The sequence below is a fragment of the Ranitomeya variabilis genome, chromosome 4 (assembly GCF_051348905.1).
Source record: "Ranitomeya variabilis isolate aRanVar5 chromosome 4, aRanVar5.hap1, whole genome shotgun sequence".
Lineage (NCBI taxonomy): Eukaryota > Metazoa > Chordata > Amphibia > Anura > Dendrobatidae > Ranitomeya > Ranitomeya variabilis.
In genome coordinates, this window is record NC_135235.1 from 339,814,094 (window position 1) to 339,832,124 (window position 18,031).

The 18,031-nt window shown below is 48.4% G+C and overlaps 1 protein-coding gene across 7 annotated transcripts in view; it reads right to left on the bottom strand.

Moving 5' to 3' along the window:
- LOC143764740 (germ cell-specific gene 1-like protein) overlaps nt 1–18,031 on the bottom strand; it is a 156,519-nt gene that overhangs the window by 57,347 nt on the left and 81,141 nt on the right. For all 7 annotated transcript variants that reach the window (XM_077250652.1, XM_077250649.1, XM_077250651.1 and 4 more), the window contains one exon: nt 10,150–10,197. In XM_077250652.1, the coding sequence (XP_077106767.1) occupies nt 10,150–10,197 (48 nt within the window). The remainder of the gene's footprint in view (nt 1–10,149; nt 10,198–18,031) is intronic.

Consider the following 18,031-nt stretch of genomic DNA (forward strand, 5'->3'; position numbering starts at 1 on the left):
CAAGGAGAAGATCTAGCTGGCTTCCAGACCGGAGGATGTCCCCTGGCAGCGACAGAGGAGGATTCCGCCGACCAGAGGCAGGGACGACGATCGCTTCCATCGGGACGGACGACCTATCTGCCGCCGCTGCCACCAGGTGGGCCACCTTGCAAGGCACTGTCATTTAAAACGAGCAACCCCTGGGGCAGAGGGCCAACCCCCAGGAGTAGGACGATCAGGCCCGCAAAATTGGAGAACCAAATACATTGGAGGGCGACCAGTTCTTCCCATCGTGATCGACGGTATCCCCATGAACGCTTTGCTGGACACCGGTTCTCAGGTGGCGACTATGCCTTACATCCTTTATAAACGTTATTGGGAGGACATCGACATTACTCATGGCCCTGATGATGATTTCACCATAATAGCCAGTAATGGTCAGCCATTGCGACAAGTGGGGTATAAAGAGGTCACCATTAAAGTGGGGCGGGTGGAATTGGAGGCCCAAGGGATTGTAATTGTTGATATTGACCGACGTGAATGTAATCCCATGATGACCATTGGTACTAATGTCATAGAAAATTGTCTTGCAGAGGTTATTGTCTTACAGCAGGTAGCAGAAACAGCTGGTTACAGTGAGCAACGTGCCCTGCAGAAAGAAATCAGAGCTCTGATGCAGAGACAGCAGGTGGAGCTGACTGGTGGTGAAATTGGCCGTGTCACAGTGAGTGATTCAAACCCCATTGCGATACCCCCCAGGAGTGAAATGTTAATATGGTGTCGGGCAGCCATAGGCCTCTGGGGTAAAGACTATCAGGCCCTGGTAGAACCTGTATATTCAGATAATTGGCCTACCCTTCTGACAGCCAGAGGGGTGGTTGACGTCCGCAAGGGGAGGGTGCCAGTACGTGTTCTTAACTGTGGGGAGGAAGAAGTCCACCTAACCAAATATGCCACACTTGCCAAACTGTTTACTGTTAATAATAGTGTGATACAGGCACCCGGACCCTTGGTCCCGTCCAATCCGGCGGAGAACAATGGTTCTGCAGGGCAACTGAAAGATTGGTGTAGGGAATTGCACGCGGGCACTGACTCTACCCCACCTCACCAGAAACAGGGGGCCTACAGGGTGGTTCATGAGTATGAGCAGGTATTCAGCAAGCACCCCCTAGATTTCGGGCAGGTAAAAGGGATTCAACATCATATCCCCACAGGAGATCATCCACCCATAAAAGAGAGATACCGTCCTGTACCCCCAGCTCATTATCAGTGTGCCAAAGACATGTTGCGGGAGATGAAAGAGGCTGGGGTAGTGAGAGACCGTTGTAGCCCCTGGGCAGCTCCATTAGTCGTCGTTAGGAAGAAAGATGGCACAATGAGGATGTGTGTTGATTATAGGCAGCTAAATCGCATTACACATAAGGATGCATACTCACTGCCCAGGATAGAGGAGTCCTTGGCTGCTTTAAAATCTGCTAACTACTTCTCTACCTTGGATCTCACCAGTGGGTACTGGCAGGTTCCCGTGGCAGAGGCGGACAAGGAAAAGATGGCCTTCACGACGCCGATGGGTCTCTGCGAATTCAACTACATGCCCTTCGGATTGTGCAATGCCCCGGGAACGTTCCAGAGGATGATGGAGTGCTGTCTAGGGCACAAGAACTTTGAAACCGTGTTGCTATACCTGGACGACGTCATCGTCTTCTCCAAGACTTATGAGGACCTTCTGAAGCACCTGGCCGAGGTGTTCAAAGCCCTGTCCAACTTTGGCCTAAAGGTAAAACCGTCTAAATGCCATCTGCTAAAACCCAAGGTGCAGTACCTGGGCCAGGTAGTGAGTGCCGAAGGAGTGGCCCCAGACCCTGACAAGGTCACTGTGATCAAAGACTGTCCGAAGCCCGGCAACCTCGCGTTGGTAGGCTACTACAGGAGGTTTATTAAGGATTTCACCAAGAAGGCCACGCCATTGCAAGACCTGTTGGTGGGCCAATCCAAGAAAACCAAGGGTAAGAATACCCCATTTGATTGGAACGATGGACTGGAAGGATCGTTCACTTGCTTAAAGTTAGTGCTGACGGGAGAAGAGGTACTGGCCTACCTTGAATATGACCAACCGTTTGTGCTGTATACGGATGCCAGCAACGTGGGACTGGGAGCCGTGTTGTCCCAGGTCCAGAAAGGCAAGGAGAGGGTGATCACTTACGCCAGCAGGAAACTTCGTCCCACTGAAAGGAAGACTGACAACTACAGTTCCTTTAAGCTGGAATTCCTCGCCATCGTTTGGGCAGTGATAGAGAGGTTCAAGCACTACCTGGCCTCAGCAAAATTCACCGACTTCACATATAATAATCCACTAACGCATTTGGACATAGCAAAACTCGGTGCCTTGGAACAGCGGTGGATGGTCCGGCTGTCCAATTACGACTTCACCATCAAGTACCGGGCAGGGCACAAGAATGCGAATGCCGATGCATTGTCCCGGATGCCCAACTTGCCAGAAGTGGGGGAAGACCCGGAGGCACTTGAAGAGGTAGAGCTGCCAGTTTCCATCGCCCCAAGGCCACCCAGTGTTCCCATCATGTGGAGAACAGGCGCAAGAACAAGCAGGACGCCACGCTGAATCCTCTGCCCTACCACGGATGGGCAGAGACCCAGGATGGTGACCCCGTGGTCCGTCGGGTGAAAGAGCTCCTGACGCAGGCAGGTTTGCATCCCGGCCCGGATGATCCACAAGAGACACAACAGCTGTGGAAGGGGAGAGGCAAACTGTTTATTCACGATGGTAAGCTGTGCCAGAGAAGCATCGACCCACGTACCCATGAATTGGTATGGCAGATAGTGGTCCCAAGGCAAGATGCGCCAATGGTTCTGGGAGAATACCACGATGGGGCAGGACACTTCGGATGGAGGAAGTTGGAGAGGCTACTCCGTGGGAGGTTCTACTGGATTGGCATGAAGAAAGCCATCGAGAAGTGGTGTCGAGAGTGTGACCCATGTAGCCTACGCAGGAAGTACCGTGATAGCCAACGGGCTCCCTTGCAGCCTATCATCACCAAACGGCCGCTCGAACTGGTCGCGCTAGATCATGTGAAGCTAACACCTAGCCGGTCAGGCTATGTCTACGCTCTTACCATCGTGGATCACTACTCTAGATTCCATGTAGTTCTGCCTGTCAAAGATCTAACGGCCAGGACGTCCACCAAAACCCAAGCCAGACAAAAACAAGAAAGGGACTACAACCAGCATGCTCCTGCGATTCCCTTGTCACCCGGTGAGCAAGTACTCAAACGAAAGAGGAGATTACACAAGCTTGACGACCAATGGGAAGCGGAACCGTATACCATCCTGCCATCCGATTTTGACAATACGAAGGTCTGTCTCATCGGCAAAGATGGAGGGGAAACCTCAACGGCAATATCCAGAGACCACCTTAAAATATGCCCTGATAAGTTGAGAGAGAGGGAAACAGATCCAAGAACCTTTCCACCTGTAGAAGAGGAGAAGATGATACACACTGTTCTTGGCGATTTTCCCCAGTCCTGGACTCAAATAAATCAGGCCATCGTGGTACCTGTCTTAACGTTTCGTCAACTGAAACCGCCAGAACTAAATGTGGTGCCAGATCATCCGGACCCGCAATCACAGCAGACCCCACCAGAGGATGCCATGCCAACCGTTGAACCGGCAAGTCCTCCCTCTGCTATCAGTGAATCTGCCATACCCACCATTAGTAGCAGCAGCCCTGAGAGCTCCAGCATGCCAGTGCTACCCAGACTCACTAAAAGTGTAGCTAGAAGACAGTGCACTACACCAGCGATAGCAAGCGCAGCGGGCCCTGTTAGGCCAATAGCAACCCCTGCACTGCGGAGGTCTACACGTAGCACCAAGAATCAAACTCCACTTCGCTACAAAACTTGGAAATATTAACGATAGTTGCTATTTGGTTGAAAATGTTGGTGTAAATATCTTTGTTACAGGTTTAAAAATGGACAATGGGGTAATGGACAGTGAATTGCTCCAAAGCTTTCAAAAGGGATCCCTTTGTTTACCCGGGATCCCTGCTGTTTCAAAGTTGCACCCATTGAACTGGGAGTTATGAACTGTGCATGACCAAGGCTTTCGCAACGTTCAAGTGTCCTCACCTCCCATAAAGGGAAGCACTGTTGTATTTACTTGTTTATAGCATTTACTTGTTCATAGCATTTCAAAATTTTGTATGTCTTTTGCTAACATGTATTGTTGTTCTTCTTTTCCCAGTCCGGGAGTACTGGATTTAACGGGGGAGTGCAGCGGCCCAGAGTCTGGTCGTTGCAGTGGCGTCGCTCTTCCACCAGGGAAAGTGATGGTACGTCTGATTGCACTAAAAGAGGTCACCTTGCCAGGTATCACAGTCACACATTACACTTCACACTCCGGCCGCCAGGGGGAGCAAAAGGTCACTCCTCACACATGGGTAAAACTGGGGGTTGGATAGGAAGTTAGGCAGAAAACAGCCCGGGAGAGTTCAGGAGAGGACCTGTCAGGGGTGGGATCCTGACAGCGGTCTAGCACAGACAGATTGTCACGGAGCTGTGCCTGTACCTTATAGCGGCAGTCTCCTAAGAAAGAACACGAAGCGAAGTGTATTGTGGAGAAGTGAGATCACAGCACAAAGGCTATAGAACCAGAAGGAGTCGTGCCTCAAGATCGGCAACATCCTTCTGAGGCGCGTAGCCGGTGGCCGGAGCACCGAGGAAGTAATAGGCTCTACGCATTACTTTGAACTACGGCAGGGCAGTTAACTTTAGGTTGGCCGTCTCACCTTTTACACCTAATGAAGACAACGGAGGCAATTGTGGGAGAGGGGCGTCTCTAGGGTCCCTATAAAATAACTCCAGGCCTACCCCGTCATACGGGTGCGTCCTATCTATATCATCTGGGGGACGGAGAGAAAGAATAGAAACAAACACGACAGTTGTGAGGACTATCCCGTGGTGCTCAGCAGGGAGGTACTACAACACACAGGCGCTGGTAGGAAGGCTACTGATTTCCACCTGCAAAGGGAACTCTGGATGTGCCTTCGGACCGGCCGGTCTCAGCCAGCCCTGTTAGCAGTGCTCTGGATTGCGGATGCCGAAGCCTTCAGTAAAAAGGTAAAGAGACTGCAACACTGTGTCCTCGTTATTTACTGCGACCTACACCGTCACCTACATCTTTAATTGGGCGCCCCTTAGCAGGGCCATGGACCGGGTCAGGCCACCGTGACATCCCCAGAACCGAGGGACCCGGTACCGAGTACCCCGCTGCCCTGCGCTTGGGGGCCGCTCCAGCTGCTCATGGCCCCATAAAATGCTCCATACAGATATTTGCCCCATATAATGCTGCACATGGCCCCATACAGATATTTGTCCTATATAAAGCTGCACATGGCCCCATAAGATGCTCCATACAGATATTTGCCCCATATAATGCTGCACATGGCCTCATAAGATGCTCCATACAGATATTTGCCCCATATAATGCTGCACATGGCCCCATAAGATGCTCCATACAGATAATTGCCCCATATAATGCTGCACAAATGCTGACTATGGCCCCATAAGATGCTCCATACAGATATTTGCCCCATATAATGCTGCACATGGCCCCATAAGATGCTCCATACAGATATTTGCCCCATATAACGCTGCACATGGCCCCATAAGATGCTCCATAGAGATATTTGCCCCATATGCTGTTGCTGTGATTAAAAAAAAAAAAAAAAAATCACATACCTCTCTTTGCTCAGGCCCCCGGCACTTGCTATATTCACCTGCTCCTCGTTCCACCACTGACCGCCGCTGTGTCTTCCCATCCGCAGCACCAACGTTCAGGCAGAGGGCGGCACGCACTAATCGCGTCATCGCGCCCTCTGACCTCAGCGTCACTGCAGAGGATGCGGAAGACGCAGCGGCGCCGACGGTGGAACGAGGAGCAGGTGAATATCGCGCACTGCCCCCCATCATACTCACCTGCTCCTGGTGCCGTCGCTGCACGTCTGTTCCCTGGCAGCTTCTTCCTGTAGTGAGCGGTCACATGGTACCGTTCATTACAGTAATGAATATGCGGCTCCACCCCTATGGGAGTGGGGTTCATATTCATTACTGATATAATATATATATGTAATGAGCGATTCCATGTGACCGCTCCCTACAGGAAGAAGCTGCCAGCGCCGGGGAAAAGGCATGCAGGGACCGCGCCTGGAGCAGGTGAGTATTATTACACAGCCCGGCTCCCCCTCCCCTGCCGACCCCTGGGTATGACTCGAGTATAAGCCGAGAGGGTTACTTTCAGCCCAAAATAGTGGGCTGAAAATCTCGGCTTATACTCGAGTATATACGGTATTTTGTGTGACATGACTCTGATTTAAGGGCATAAAAATTAAAAGTTTGAAAATTGCTAAAGTTTCCAAATTTTCACCAAATCTTGGGTTTGCAAATAAACGCAAGTCATAGCAATTAAATTTTACCACTATTATGAAGTACAATATGTCATGAAAAAATAGTTTCAGAATAACTGTGATCCATTGAAGTGTTCCAGAGTTATTACCACAAAAAGTTACACTGATCAGAATTGAAAATTTGGCCTCGTCATGATGGTGAAAACAGGCTCGGGGGTGAAGGAGTTAATGCTACGCAAATCACTATGTAATGCATTATTGAAATTCTCATGTCAATTTCTTTTGCGGTAAATATGCATTTTATTTGCAGATTTTCCCCAGTGACTTGAATGAGATGTGGAAAGTCTGCACATATAAACCACATATGTATTTTATTGTGTTTTGGCAGCGGAAACGCATTAAAAACACATGTAATCTGCACATGACTGTATCAATAAAGTTTTATTAAAGCTTAGTGACAGTAAGTATCCAAAACAAAGCCATTTTTTTTAAACCACAGAGGAAAAAAGTGAAAAAAAAAATATCACAAGAAAACGCAATAAAACATGCAGGTATCCTAAGGCTAAATTGTCACAATGAGTATTTGGTGTTGCACTTTTTCCACAGCATTTCAACACTAATGAGCTGAATTATGTTGCTTGCATTTCTTCATTGCATATTTAAAGCATTTTTTTACATACATTTTTATTGCATTTTTTCAGCTGCTTTTTTGTCTCTTTGGTATGTCATGTATTAGATAAAACTGCATTGTTTTAGAAACTTTCTGTTACGTCAGTTTGTTAACACTTTATTGATACAGCAATGCGGGATTACACATGTTTTTTAGTGTGTTTATGCTGCAGAAAAGCACTAACAATGTATATTACAGTATATATATATATATATATATATATATATATATATGTGGAGCGCCCCCGTAGGGCAGTGGGGTACTCGGTACTGGGTCCTTCGGTTCACAGGGGGATGTCACAGTGGCTGACCTGGTCCGTGTCCCTGGGACGTCCGTGTAAAAGGGAAAGGTCTTTAAGGGGAATGTTCGTGACGCCACCTGTGGTATTCGGTCAGGGCCACCTGTGGTATTCGGTCAGGGCCACCTGTGGTATTCGGACCGACGCTGCTTTAGGGGTCTGCTGGGGTGATGTTATGGCAGCTAGATGGTATACCTTCCCACAGGTGAAGTGTACCCCAGGGATTCCCAGTGTGTAGATGGTGGATGATGAGAGGAGCAGTGAAGAACGAGGACACAAGGTTGCAGTCTCTTTACCTTTTACTGAAGGCTTCAGCATCCACAGTCTAGAGCAGCAGACCATAGGGTAGGCTGAGTCCGGCCGGTTTGGAGGTAAGTCCGGAGTCCCCTTGTCCAGGTGGAAATCAGTAGCCTTCCTCTAGTGCTGTGGTGTGGCTTCACATAAGGTCCTCACAGATGTAATGTCTCTCTCTCTGTCCCCCGTATAGGATAGGACAAACCCGTATGACTGGTGGCTTGAGGCGGTTTATAGGGACTCTATCATGCCATAGCCTCTAAGCAGTGCCACCATGCCTCCTGGGTGTAGGGTGGACAGGTAACGTGAAATTAGCTGTCCTGCCGGTCTCTGGAGCAAGGCATAAAGCGTTGTTGCTCCCTCGGTGTTCTGGCTACCGGGATCCTGCGCCTCAGAAGGAGGCAGCCTGTGTAGGGCTGGTCCCCTTCTGGTGTCCACTCCTTTGCTATGACTTCCTTCACCCTCTCTGCAATAGTTCTCCTTCAATGTCTCTTTCTAGAAGCTGCAGCTCTGAGGGCATGCACAGCTCCGTGTCCTTCTTCGATCTCTGACAGGATCGCACCCCTGTCAGGGACCAAGTACCTGAGCAGAGCTCAGCCAGCAACTAACTAACTTTCCCTACAGGCAACCAGTTTTACCTATGTGGGGAGTGACCTAATAAATAGGAGCAGAGCTCCCCCTGGTGGCCTGGAGTGTGAAATGTGTTGCATGTTTGTGATACCTGGATGCAATTGTCCTTCTTTGCCTCCAAATGTAATATCACTCTCCCCTAGAGGAAAATGACATTACTGCAACGGCCAGGACTTTGGGGCGCTGCATATGTTTTTTTAATTGTGTATTTTCCTCATCTCATTTAAATTTACAGTAAAAATCTGAAAGTAAAATACATATTTATTGCAATAGAAATTAACATGTTATGGATTTCAAACACGCACCGTAGGTCACTTTCCGCAATGTAAAAAAAGAAGCACAGTGGGCATGAGATTTCTATAAATCCTATCCTTTGCTGGAGCCGGAGCTGGAAGACGCTGCGCTTTTGCACTGCAAAAATACATGCATCAAAAACACCGCACCAAATACTCGTCACATTGCAGGAACTTAGTGCAAGGTTTTGCAGTAGTGTGGCACCCCAGGAGTCCGGTTGCCACAGTGGCATTGCCTTCCTCAAGGGGGTGATGCCATGCCTGGAAGCAAAGAGGGGTCCCCTTACCAGCTGATGTCCGCATCCAACACTTTTCCTGACTCCAAACCAGAAGGGGGAGCTCTAACCCGGTTTTCAGGGGAACTTCCCTATCAGTTCTGGTCTGGAGGTGGGGTTAGTTAGTTTTAGTCAGTGTGAGGGAACAGACAGAGAAGGATGAAGAGTCAAGAAGTGAGGAGAACCTGAGGGATTGGAGCTGCGACTGAGCTCACCCCAATGCTGAGCGCAGAATATTGGACATCGGAGTCCATGGTTGTGTGGGAACTGCAGGTCCCGCAACCAAATCCAGAGGACAGGAGATTGCAGGTCTCATGGCCCCAGCTGATATCCGGAGGCACAGCAGCATACGAGAGCCTGGAGTCACCACGAGCGAGTGACACTTGGAACAGGCTCAAGCTGCCTGCCATGCGAGTAATGTTTCACTTAGTGGACAGACTGAGAGAGGGCCTTGAGGAGAACTAAAAGCACCAAGCACCCAGAGAACAGCACAGAAGGAAGGCCTCCAAATCAACCTGGCTAGGTGGACTCTGAATTGCTTCCAGGCTGCCCAGATCTCCATCACCAGCTGTGACTTGTGCCCTGGACGGCACCTGCAACCTGGGATTAAAGTTTAAGAAAACTACAACCCTTGTATCCTCTAGTTTTCCTGCACCCTCAGTCCTGCACCCAAACGTCCACAATCCCCTTACAAAACTGTACCGGTAGCCCTGGGGCCCCACTCCACCTGTGGGGAGCAGAGCCATCCCAGCTGCATCACCATCGGCCCCAATGGTCCCCTTAAGCAGCATCGGCCATTTAAAGACGAACTCCCCAAGTGGCGTCACGTAAATCCCTCACGAACTTCCCCCTTTTTTTCTATTGCGCGCTCAGGGCCACGGACCGGGTCACCACTGCCGTGACCACCCCTTTAAGAGTTGTGCGACCCAGTTCCGAGTACCCCACGGCCCTAGCGGGTGTTGCAGTAGCTTAATCAAAGTATTTTTAAAGCCCCCCCAACATAATCTGCAGTCAGCCCCTGAGGCCAGTGTTTGGCTGCAGCTGCCTTGTGTGTACACAGGACATCATCAAAACTATCGTACAATGGTATATAATTAATTAGTGTCATGGATTTTTTTGTTATTTTACCTGATTGCCTTCCTTTGGCAAAGTTTTAATGATCTAGGATAAATCTTTTCCATTTGTATAAGTATATAAAGCGTATCCTCTCTGACTTTTGTATAATAGTGTATAGCCATACTAGCATGCATTATTTTATGTAATGTTATTATAAAAGTACAGATCGTATATACCTTTTTCGGAATCTGGAGATAGTTCGATAAAGCTACGGCATGCCTCTTCTGAAACAAAACAAAATAAAATTAAATATGATAATGTTCTGAATGTAAGCTACCATATAAGTTACACACTTGCTACGAAGCACATGTTACTATACACCTAGCCATTTAGTCCAGTGGGCAGTCTTAAAGGAAATCTATCAGCAGGTTTTTGTTATGTAAGCCGAGAGCAGCTTGATTTAGAGACAGAGACCCTGATTCCAGTGATGTGTCACTTACTGGGCTGCATGCTGCAGTTTTGATAATATCATACTTTTTTCAGCAGAAGATTGTCCCTAAAGGACTAGTTGCCTGGTGCCATGTAGTCCTCCATATTCAAGAGGTCTATATAAATGCATCCCCACCACTGATTTGCAGCTTTCTGCCTATGCATAGTGTACACAGAAACCTGTCACTCAGTGTGTGGGCGGGGTATACACAGCTCGGCACTCAGAGCACTGCTATATCTGCAGCAGAGAAAACAGTTTATTTATTTTATCAATACTGCAGCAAGTAGCACAGTAAGTGACACATCTCTGAAACCAAGTTCTCTGCCCCTACATCATACTGCTCTCAGATTACACAGCAAAAACCTGGTGAAAGATTCTCTTTAATAGATATGTGCTCTGAACACGATATAGAATAACAGTCTGTCACTCACTTAGTAACATCACTTGTACTTGTTTCTTATATTTTATGTACCTTTTAATCAGGGCCGTATTTAGAGTTTATGCTTCCCTAGGTACTTTTAGTGCTGCCTCCCCCTTTGGTGAGTATGACACTATCAGGAGTGACTTTTGGCAAAAATCGCTGATGTGAAAATAGCCTTTGGCAGCAGATCCGGCAGTTTTTTCACATCTGCTGCGTAATGGATCACTTACGGCAACGCTGCGTTTGGCCTCATTCATTCCCTAAGGGATTTTCGGACATTTGCGGCACTTGCTGTGATCCGGCAAATGCGGTACCATACCTCCCAACTTTTAAAGGAGGTGTAAGAGGGATAAAGTTTGCGGCGTGCTATGCGCGCTGCGGCAAATTTTAGGCCACGCCTCTAACCACACCCATTTCACAACTAGTCACACCCATATCCACGTCCCAACCACACCCATTTAGCACTGCTGATCACACTGTTTCATAAACAATAATTATAAACTAAAAAAATGGCCACACAGTGCTCCATACTGTATAATGGCCACACATGATGCTCCATACTGTACAATGGCCCCACATGATGCTCTATACTGTATAATGGCCACACATGGCCACACATGATGCTCCATACTGTATAATGGCCACACAGTGCTCCATACTGTATAATGGCCACACAGTGCTCCATACTGTATAAAGGCCTCACATGATGCTCCATACTGTATAATGGCCACACAGTGCTCCATACTGTATAATGGCCACACAGTGCTCCATACTGTATAATAGCCACACAGTGCTCCATACTGTATAAAGGCAACACATGATGCTCCATACTGTATAATGGCTACACATGATGCTCCATACTAGAGAAAACTTCCAATATAGTAAACATAATTTACAATAATTTTATTTAAGTGACCAGATACAGATGACACAGGAAAAGGGGGGGAAGTACACCCACTCACACATGTCAGAGTCGAATGCTCACAGAAATATAATATGTATTATTTTAGCAGCATAGGTCCATGGGTACAATATAGTTTTGGCAGATATAAAAATCTATTGCACGCTAGCCCATATGGCCTATTATATCAACAAAAACCCAGCAAACATTATACAAATCATTTAAAGATAGCCCGAGGGCTGTTATAATTACCAATAGAGCTGGGAGTATATCTGTGAGCGTCCTCCCCGGGGCTATCTTTAAATGATTTGATAAATAAAATTATTGTAAATTATGTTTACTATATTGGAAGTTTTCTGTCATGGTTTCTCTTGGTTGCATACTATTTTTGCGACATTTTTTCCATTTATGTCCGTAAACATCACAGATTACACAGGTCAACAAAAAAAATTTTTTTTTCTGGTGTCCAAAATATTTTAATGAATTTGGGGTATTTTTGGGGTGCTGATTCTGAATATGCTATCAGTTTTGCCAGATTGGCTCAAGTTTTTGACATTTTTGGTATCTTATTTATAGCACTTGTTGGTAAATGCGACGCATCATCTCATTAATTTCTTTGGATTAGTACTTGAACTGAGCAGTTCTCAATATAGTTTTGTGTTAATTAGTGTTCTAAAAGTTTGTTCATAGCTTGATTTTTGCACTAACTTTATGTTGTTGTCTGTTTTCCAGTGAAAAGCATGAACTCATCAAGAAGAAGTTGTCTTAACGATCCAGACTCATTCTGTTACATTTGTGGTGAATACACACTGCCAAAACATAGAAGAAACATAACAGACTTCGTAAAAAAAGTGTATTTTGCCTATTTTGGGGTTATGCTTGGGGACCAAGACAAGTTTTGGGCACCACACATAGTGTGCAAAGCATGTATCGAATTATTACGAAAATGGAGCAAAGGACAAAGAAAAAGCTTCAAATTTGGTGTTCCAATGGTGTGGAGAGAGCCAAAAAATCATCATGATGACTGTTATTTCTGTGCAGTGCAAGTGCAAGGATTCAATAAGCATAAGAAACGAAAATGGGAGTAACATGGAATCTGCAAGAAGGCCTGTCCCTCATTGTGAAGATGTGCCTGTACCTGTGTTTACCATAAATAACAGTCATCATGATGATTTTTTGGCTCTCTCCACACCATTGGAACACCAAATTTGAAGCTTTTTCTTTGTCCTTTGCTCCATTTTCGTAATAATTCGATACATGCTTTGCACACTATGTGTGGTGCCCAAAACTTGTCTTGGTCCCCAAGCATAACCCCAAAATAGGCAAAATACACTTTTTTTTACGAAGTCTGTTATGTTTCTTCTATGTTTTGGCAGTGTGTATTCACCACAAATGTAACAGAATGAGTCTGGATCATTAAGACAACTTCTTCTTGATGAGTTCATGCTTTTCACTGGAAAACAGACAACAACATAAAGTTAGTGCAAAAATCAAGCTATGAACAAACTTTTAGAACACTAATTAACACAAAACTATATTGAGAACTGCTCAGTTCAAGTACTAATCCAAAGAAATTAATGAGATGATGCGTCGCATTTACCAACAAGTGCTATAAATAAGATACCAAAAATCTCAAAAACTTGAGCCAATCTGGCAAAACTGATGACATATTCAGAATCAGCACCCCAAAAATACCCTAAATTCGATGAAATATCTTTGGCACCAAAAATGCTGTTGACCAGTGTTATTTACATTTGTTATTACAATCATTGTGATGTTGTACTTCATGAGGTGTTTGGAATGATGCTCCATACTGTATAATGGCCACACATGATGCTCAATACTGTATAATGGCCACAAATGATGCTCCATGCATACTGTTTAATCCTGTAGGCATGGCTCATCTCCCCCCCATATGCATGGCTCATCTGTTCCCCGCTCCCATCATGCATGGCTCATCTCTCCCCCCCCCTGTATGTATGGCTCATCTCCCCCCTCCCATCCTGTATGCATGGCTCATCTCTCCCTCCTCCCTGTATGCATGGCTCATCTGCTCCCCGCTCCCATCATGCATGGCTCATCTCTCCCCCCCTCCCTGTATGTATGGCTCATCTCCCCCCTCCCATCCTGTATGCATGGCTCATCTCCCCCTCCTTTCTGTATGCATGGCTCATCGGCTCCCCGCTCCCATCATGCATGGCTCATCTCTCCCGACTCCCCCCTCCTATATGCATGGCTCATCTCCCTCCTGTATGCATGGGTGGCTCATCTCCCCACTCCCTGTATGTGTGGCTCATCTCCCCCTCCCTGTATGCATGGGTGGCTCATTCATCTCCCCCCCTCCCTGTATGCGTGGCTCATCTCCCCCTTCCTGTATGCATGGGTGGCTCATCTCCCCCCCCCCTCCCTGTATGCGTGGCTCATCTCCGCCTCCCTGTATGCATGGGTGGCTCATCTTCCCCCCCTCCCTGTATGTGTGGCTCATCTCCCCCCTCCCATCCTGTATGCATGGCTCATCTCCCCCTCCTCCCTGTATGCATGGCTCATCTGCTCCCCGCTCCCATCATGCATGGCTCATCTCTCCCCCCCCTCCCTGTATGTATCGCTCATCTCCCCCCTCCCATCCTGTATGCATGGCTCATCTCCCCCTCCTCCCTGTATGCATGGCTCATCTGCTCCCCGCTCCCATCATGCATGACTCATCTCTCCCGACTCCCCTCTCCTGTATGCATGGCTCATCTCCCCCTCCCTGTATGCATGGGTGGCTCAGTCATCTCCCCCCCTCCCTGTATGCATGGCTCATCTCCCCCTCCCTGTATGCATGGGTGGCTCATCTTCCCCCCCTCCCTGTATGTGTGGCTCATCTCCCCCTCCCTGTATGCATGGGTGGCTCATCTTCCCCCCTCCCTGTATGCGTGGCTCATCTTCCCCTCCCTGTATGCATAAGTGGCTCATCTTCCCCCCCCTCCCTGTATGCGTGGCTCATCTCCCCCTCCCTGTAGGGTGGCTCTGGCTCATCTCCCATTCCCCCCCCTGTATGCGTGGCTCATCTCCCCCTCCCTGTATGCATGGGTGGCTCTGGCTCATCTCCCATCCCCCCCTGTATGCGTGGCTCATCGGCTTCCATCTTGCATGGCTCATCTCTCCCCCCTGGCCTCCTCCATGCATGGCTCATCTCCCCCTCTCTGTATGCATGGGTGGCTCTGGCTCATCTCCCATCCCCCCTGTATGCATGGCTCATCTCCCCTTCCCTGTATGCATGGGTGGCTCTGGCTCATCTCCCATCCCCCCCGTATGCATGGCTCATCTCCCCTTCTCTGTATGTGGAGCGCCCCCACACCGCCGCAGGGCCGAGGGGTACCCGGAGCCGGGCCTCTAGGTCTCAGTCCTGGGGTTGTCACGGTGGCTAGACCCGGTCCGTGGCCCTGTCCGTCATTGGGGGACGTCCGGTGAAATAAGTGGTGATAAGGGTGGTGTAGCGGTGCAGTTGTGGGGTGCAGGTCGCGGTAAATAACGAGGACACCAGGTTGCAGTCTCTTTACCTCTTTACTGGAGATCTCTGAGTCCTCAGTCCAGAATACGGTTCACCAGGCTGCGCAAGTCCGGCCGGTCCAATGGCACCTCCAGAGTTCTCTTCACAGGTGGAAATCAGTGCCTTCCTTCTTAGCGCTGTGTGTTGTAGTCCTTCCCTGCTGTGCTCACGGAAAGTACCCCACAACTGTTGTGTCTGTTTCTTAAGTTCCCTCACAACTCGATTAACTGGTCTTCTGCTAATCTTCTGTCCCTTCCTGATGTTACAGTAAGAACGGCACCCGTTTGTCAGGTAGGCCTGGAGTTCTTCCGGGACCCTAGAGACGCCCCTCTCCCGCAATTGCCCCCCAAGACTTCATAGGTGATATGTGGTAGACAGCCCGCCTGAGACTGACTGTCCTGCCGCTGTTTGGAGTATGGCTTAAAGCTGTATCTTATTCCACTCCCTCGGCGTTCCAGCCACCGGTAATGCGCCTCAGCAAGGTGCTGCCTCTTTCAACAAAACCCCTGCTGGTATTCTCCTTCTGCTTGATCTCGTTTCTCACTCAGCACAATCTATCTCGCTTCTAGTCCTTTCTTGGGCACCGCCGCTATGCTGAGCAGGCACGGTCCCGTTACGTTCTTTCCAATGCCAAGCCTCTGCCAGGATCCCACCCCTGGCAGAGACCCTACTGTCTCTTCCTCCACAACACCCTCTCTCACTAGGTGTTGCTTCATTCAATCCAGTCAGCGTTCTGTCTAACTTCCTGCCTGACCCCCAGTTTACCCACTATGGTGGGGAGTGGCCTAATGAATAGCACCCTTAGCTCCCCCCGGAGGCCCTGCTGTGAAACATATTGGTGTCTGTGATACCTGTTCAGAGGAACTCCTTCAGTGCCATCGAACGCACCATGGCTCCCCTTAGTGGCGGAGCCACAGTACTGCAACGACCAGGACTCTGGGGCGCTGCACTCCCCCCTGGTTAAACACAGTACTCCGGGACTGGGAAGAAAAGCAACAATACAGATTAGCAAAAAGACATACAATTTTGTTGAGCGCAAAACAATAAGTATACTTGAACAGGCTTCCCTTTATGGGAGGTGAGGACACTTTAACGTTACAAACATAGTCAACATTGTAAATTACAGGCTATACATAACTCCTGCTACCCAACCGGGTATTCTACTTAGTGCAAACTCTGGACCAATAAATTAACATTGCCTTTAAGAAACATACACTCTTAGTTTACCAAAGGCCTTCCCATAATCACATTACAGGGCAAGTTAACTCTTCATTCTCCTACTTTTGAACCTGCAGGACCGCCTGTCCCTATGGCACCAGACCTACTGCCTCTCCTTTCTTTTACAGGACCGCCCCGTTCAGCCAGGGCCTACTGCCTTTCTCTACTATACATAGTATAGACATAACATTCCTTTCAGTTTGAGAACATGGAGCCCACTCTGCTTGGCTCCTATAAGGACTCACTCTCTAACCCCTACGGGTTCACTTTCTGTCCTTAGTAACGAACTAACTTTCTATGGGGACGCAGGGTTTACCTTCTATCCTCACCTTCATTATTACCTTCTTACGTTTCTAATTATGCAGAACTCTAGTCTACCTCAACAGGCTTTCTGCATCTTTCCTTTTGAAGAACATTATTCAAGTTTCACATTTCAAACATATTAAACACATATAACTTTTCATGTAAAACGGTTACATTTCTTTCAGAGCATCGTCATAACATTACTGTTCGGAAACAGTATCACTTTTCAAGTTCACTTCTAACCTCCCCTTTAAGAGGAGATCAAGTCTTTCTGAGGTAGCTCTTCTTCTCAGCCTACCAGTTCATGCAAAGGTTCCGGAATGGCATCTTCGCAAAGTGTCTTTAACTAAAACCAGTAGGAAGCACCTTTAAGAAGGTGCAAACTATTTACAGGAAAGTTTGAATCATGCACAGTCCATGATTACTGCAGTTTGTGTAACTTTGTGCAGAACTTCAAGAAAACAACAATAGTGACCCCGGGTCAACAAAGGGGTCACCTTTTTAAAGTTTACCCTGGACGGGTTTAGCAGCAACAGGAACAAAAGAACAAACAGTAACTATTTACATTTTCATAAAAGAACAGTGATACTTTACTGTTGTGAAGCGGGATGTGGTCTCCTTTCTGGCCTCACCAGGCCAACAGATCGCACTGGTGAGCCAGGGCGCGGTTCCGGTCCTAGTAGTGATAAAATCCCTCGCCGGGAGATCCTCCTTGTTGGTAACCGCACACGTCCCTCCGGGGCACGGCGAGATCGGCTCCCTCGAGGCTCCGCGGGATCAGGCTCTGCAGCTTTCCCCATGGAATCACCTCCTTCCGGCATATCAGCAGCAGCTTGAAGAGCGATGCACCGCTGGACGCCTCGGGCGACCCAGCCCGTCTCACCAGCGTCCCTCCTCCATCTCGTATAGGTGACAGCATCACCGGGCTCCAGATCGCGATCGAACCTCCCGGCACAGGGCTCCACTTCCTCCCGGTCTACGCGGACTTGCAGCGGCTCCCCAATCTCCTGGATCACTCCTCTTCCGCACTGGGGATTAAAGGCCACTACTACACCCCAGTGCGAGGACGGGATCTCCGGAGCGCTGATCAAGTCAACCTGTTCCGCAGGCTGGGGTCGGCTCCTCCATGCGGCCATCAGACGCCGCAGATGTTCAGCATCTGGTAAAATCTTCAAGTCCGGCGTCGGTGACATGCCTCCAGCCACGGCCGGGTGGGTGGCGACAGGGGACACTGGGGACAGACGGATCTCTGT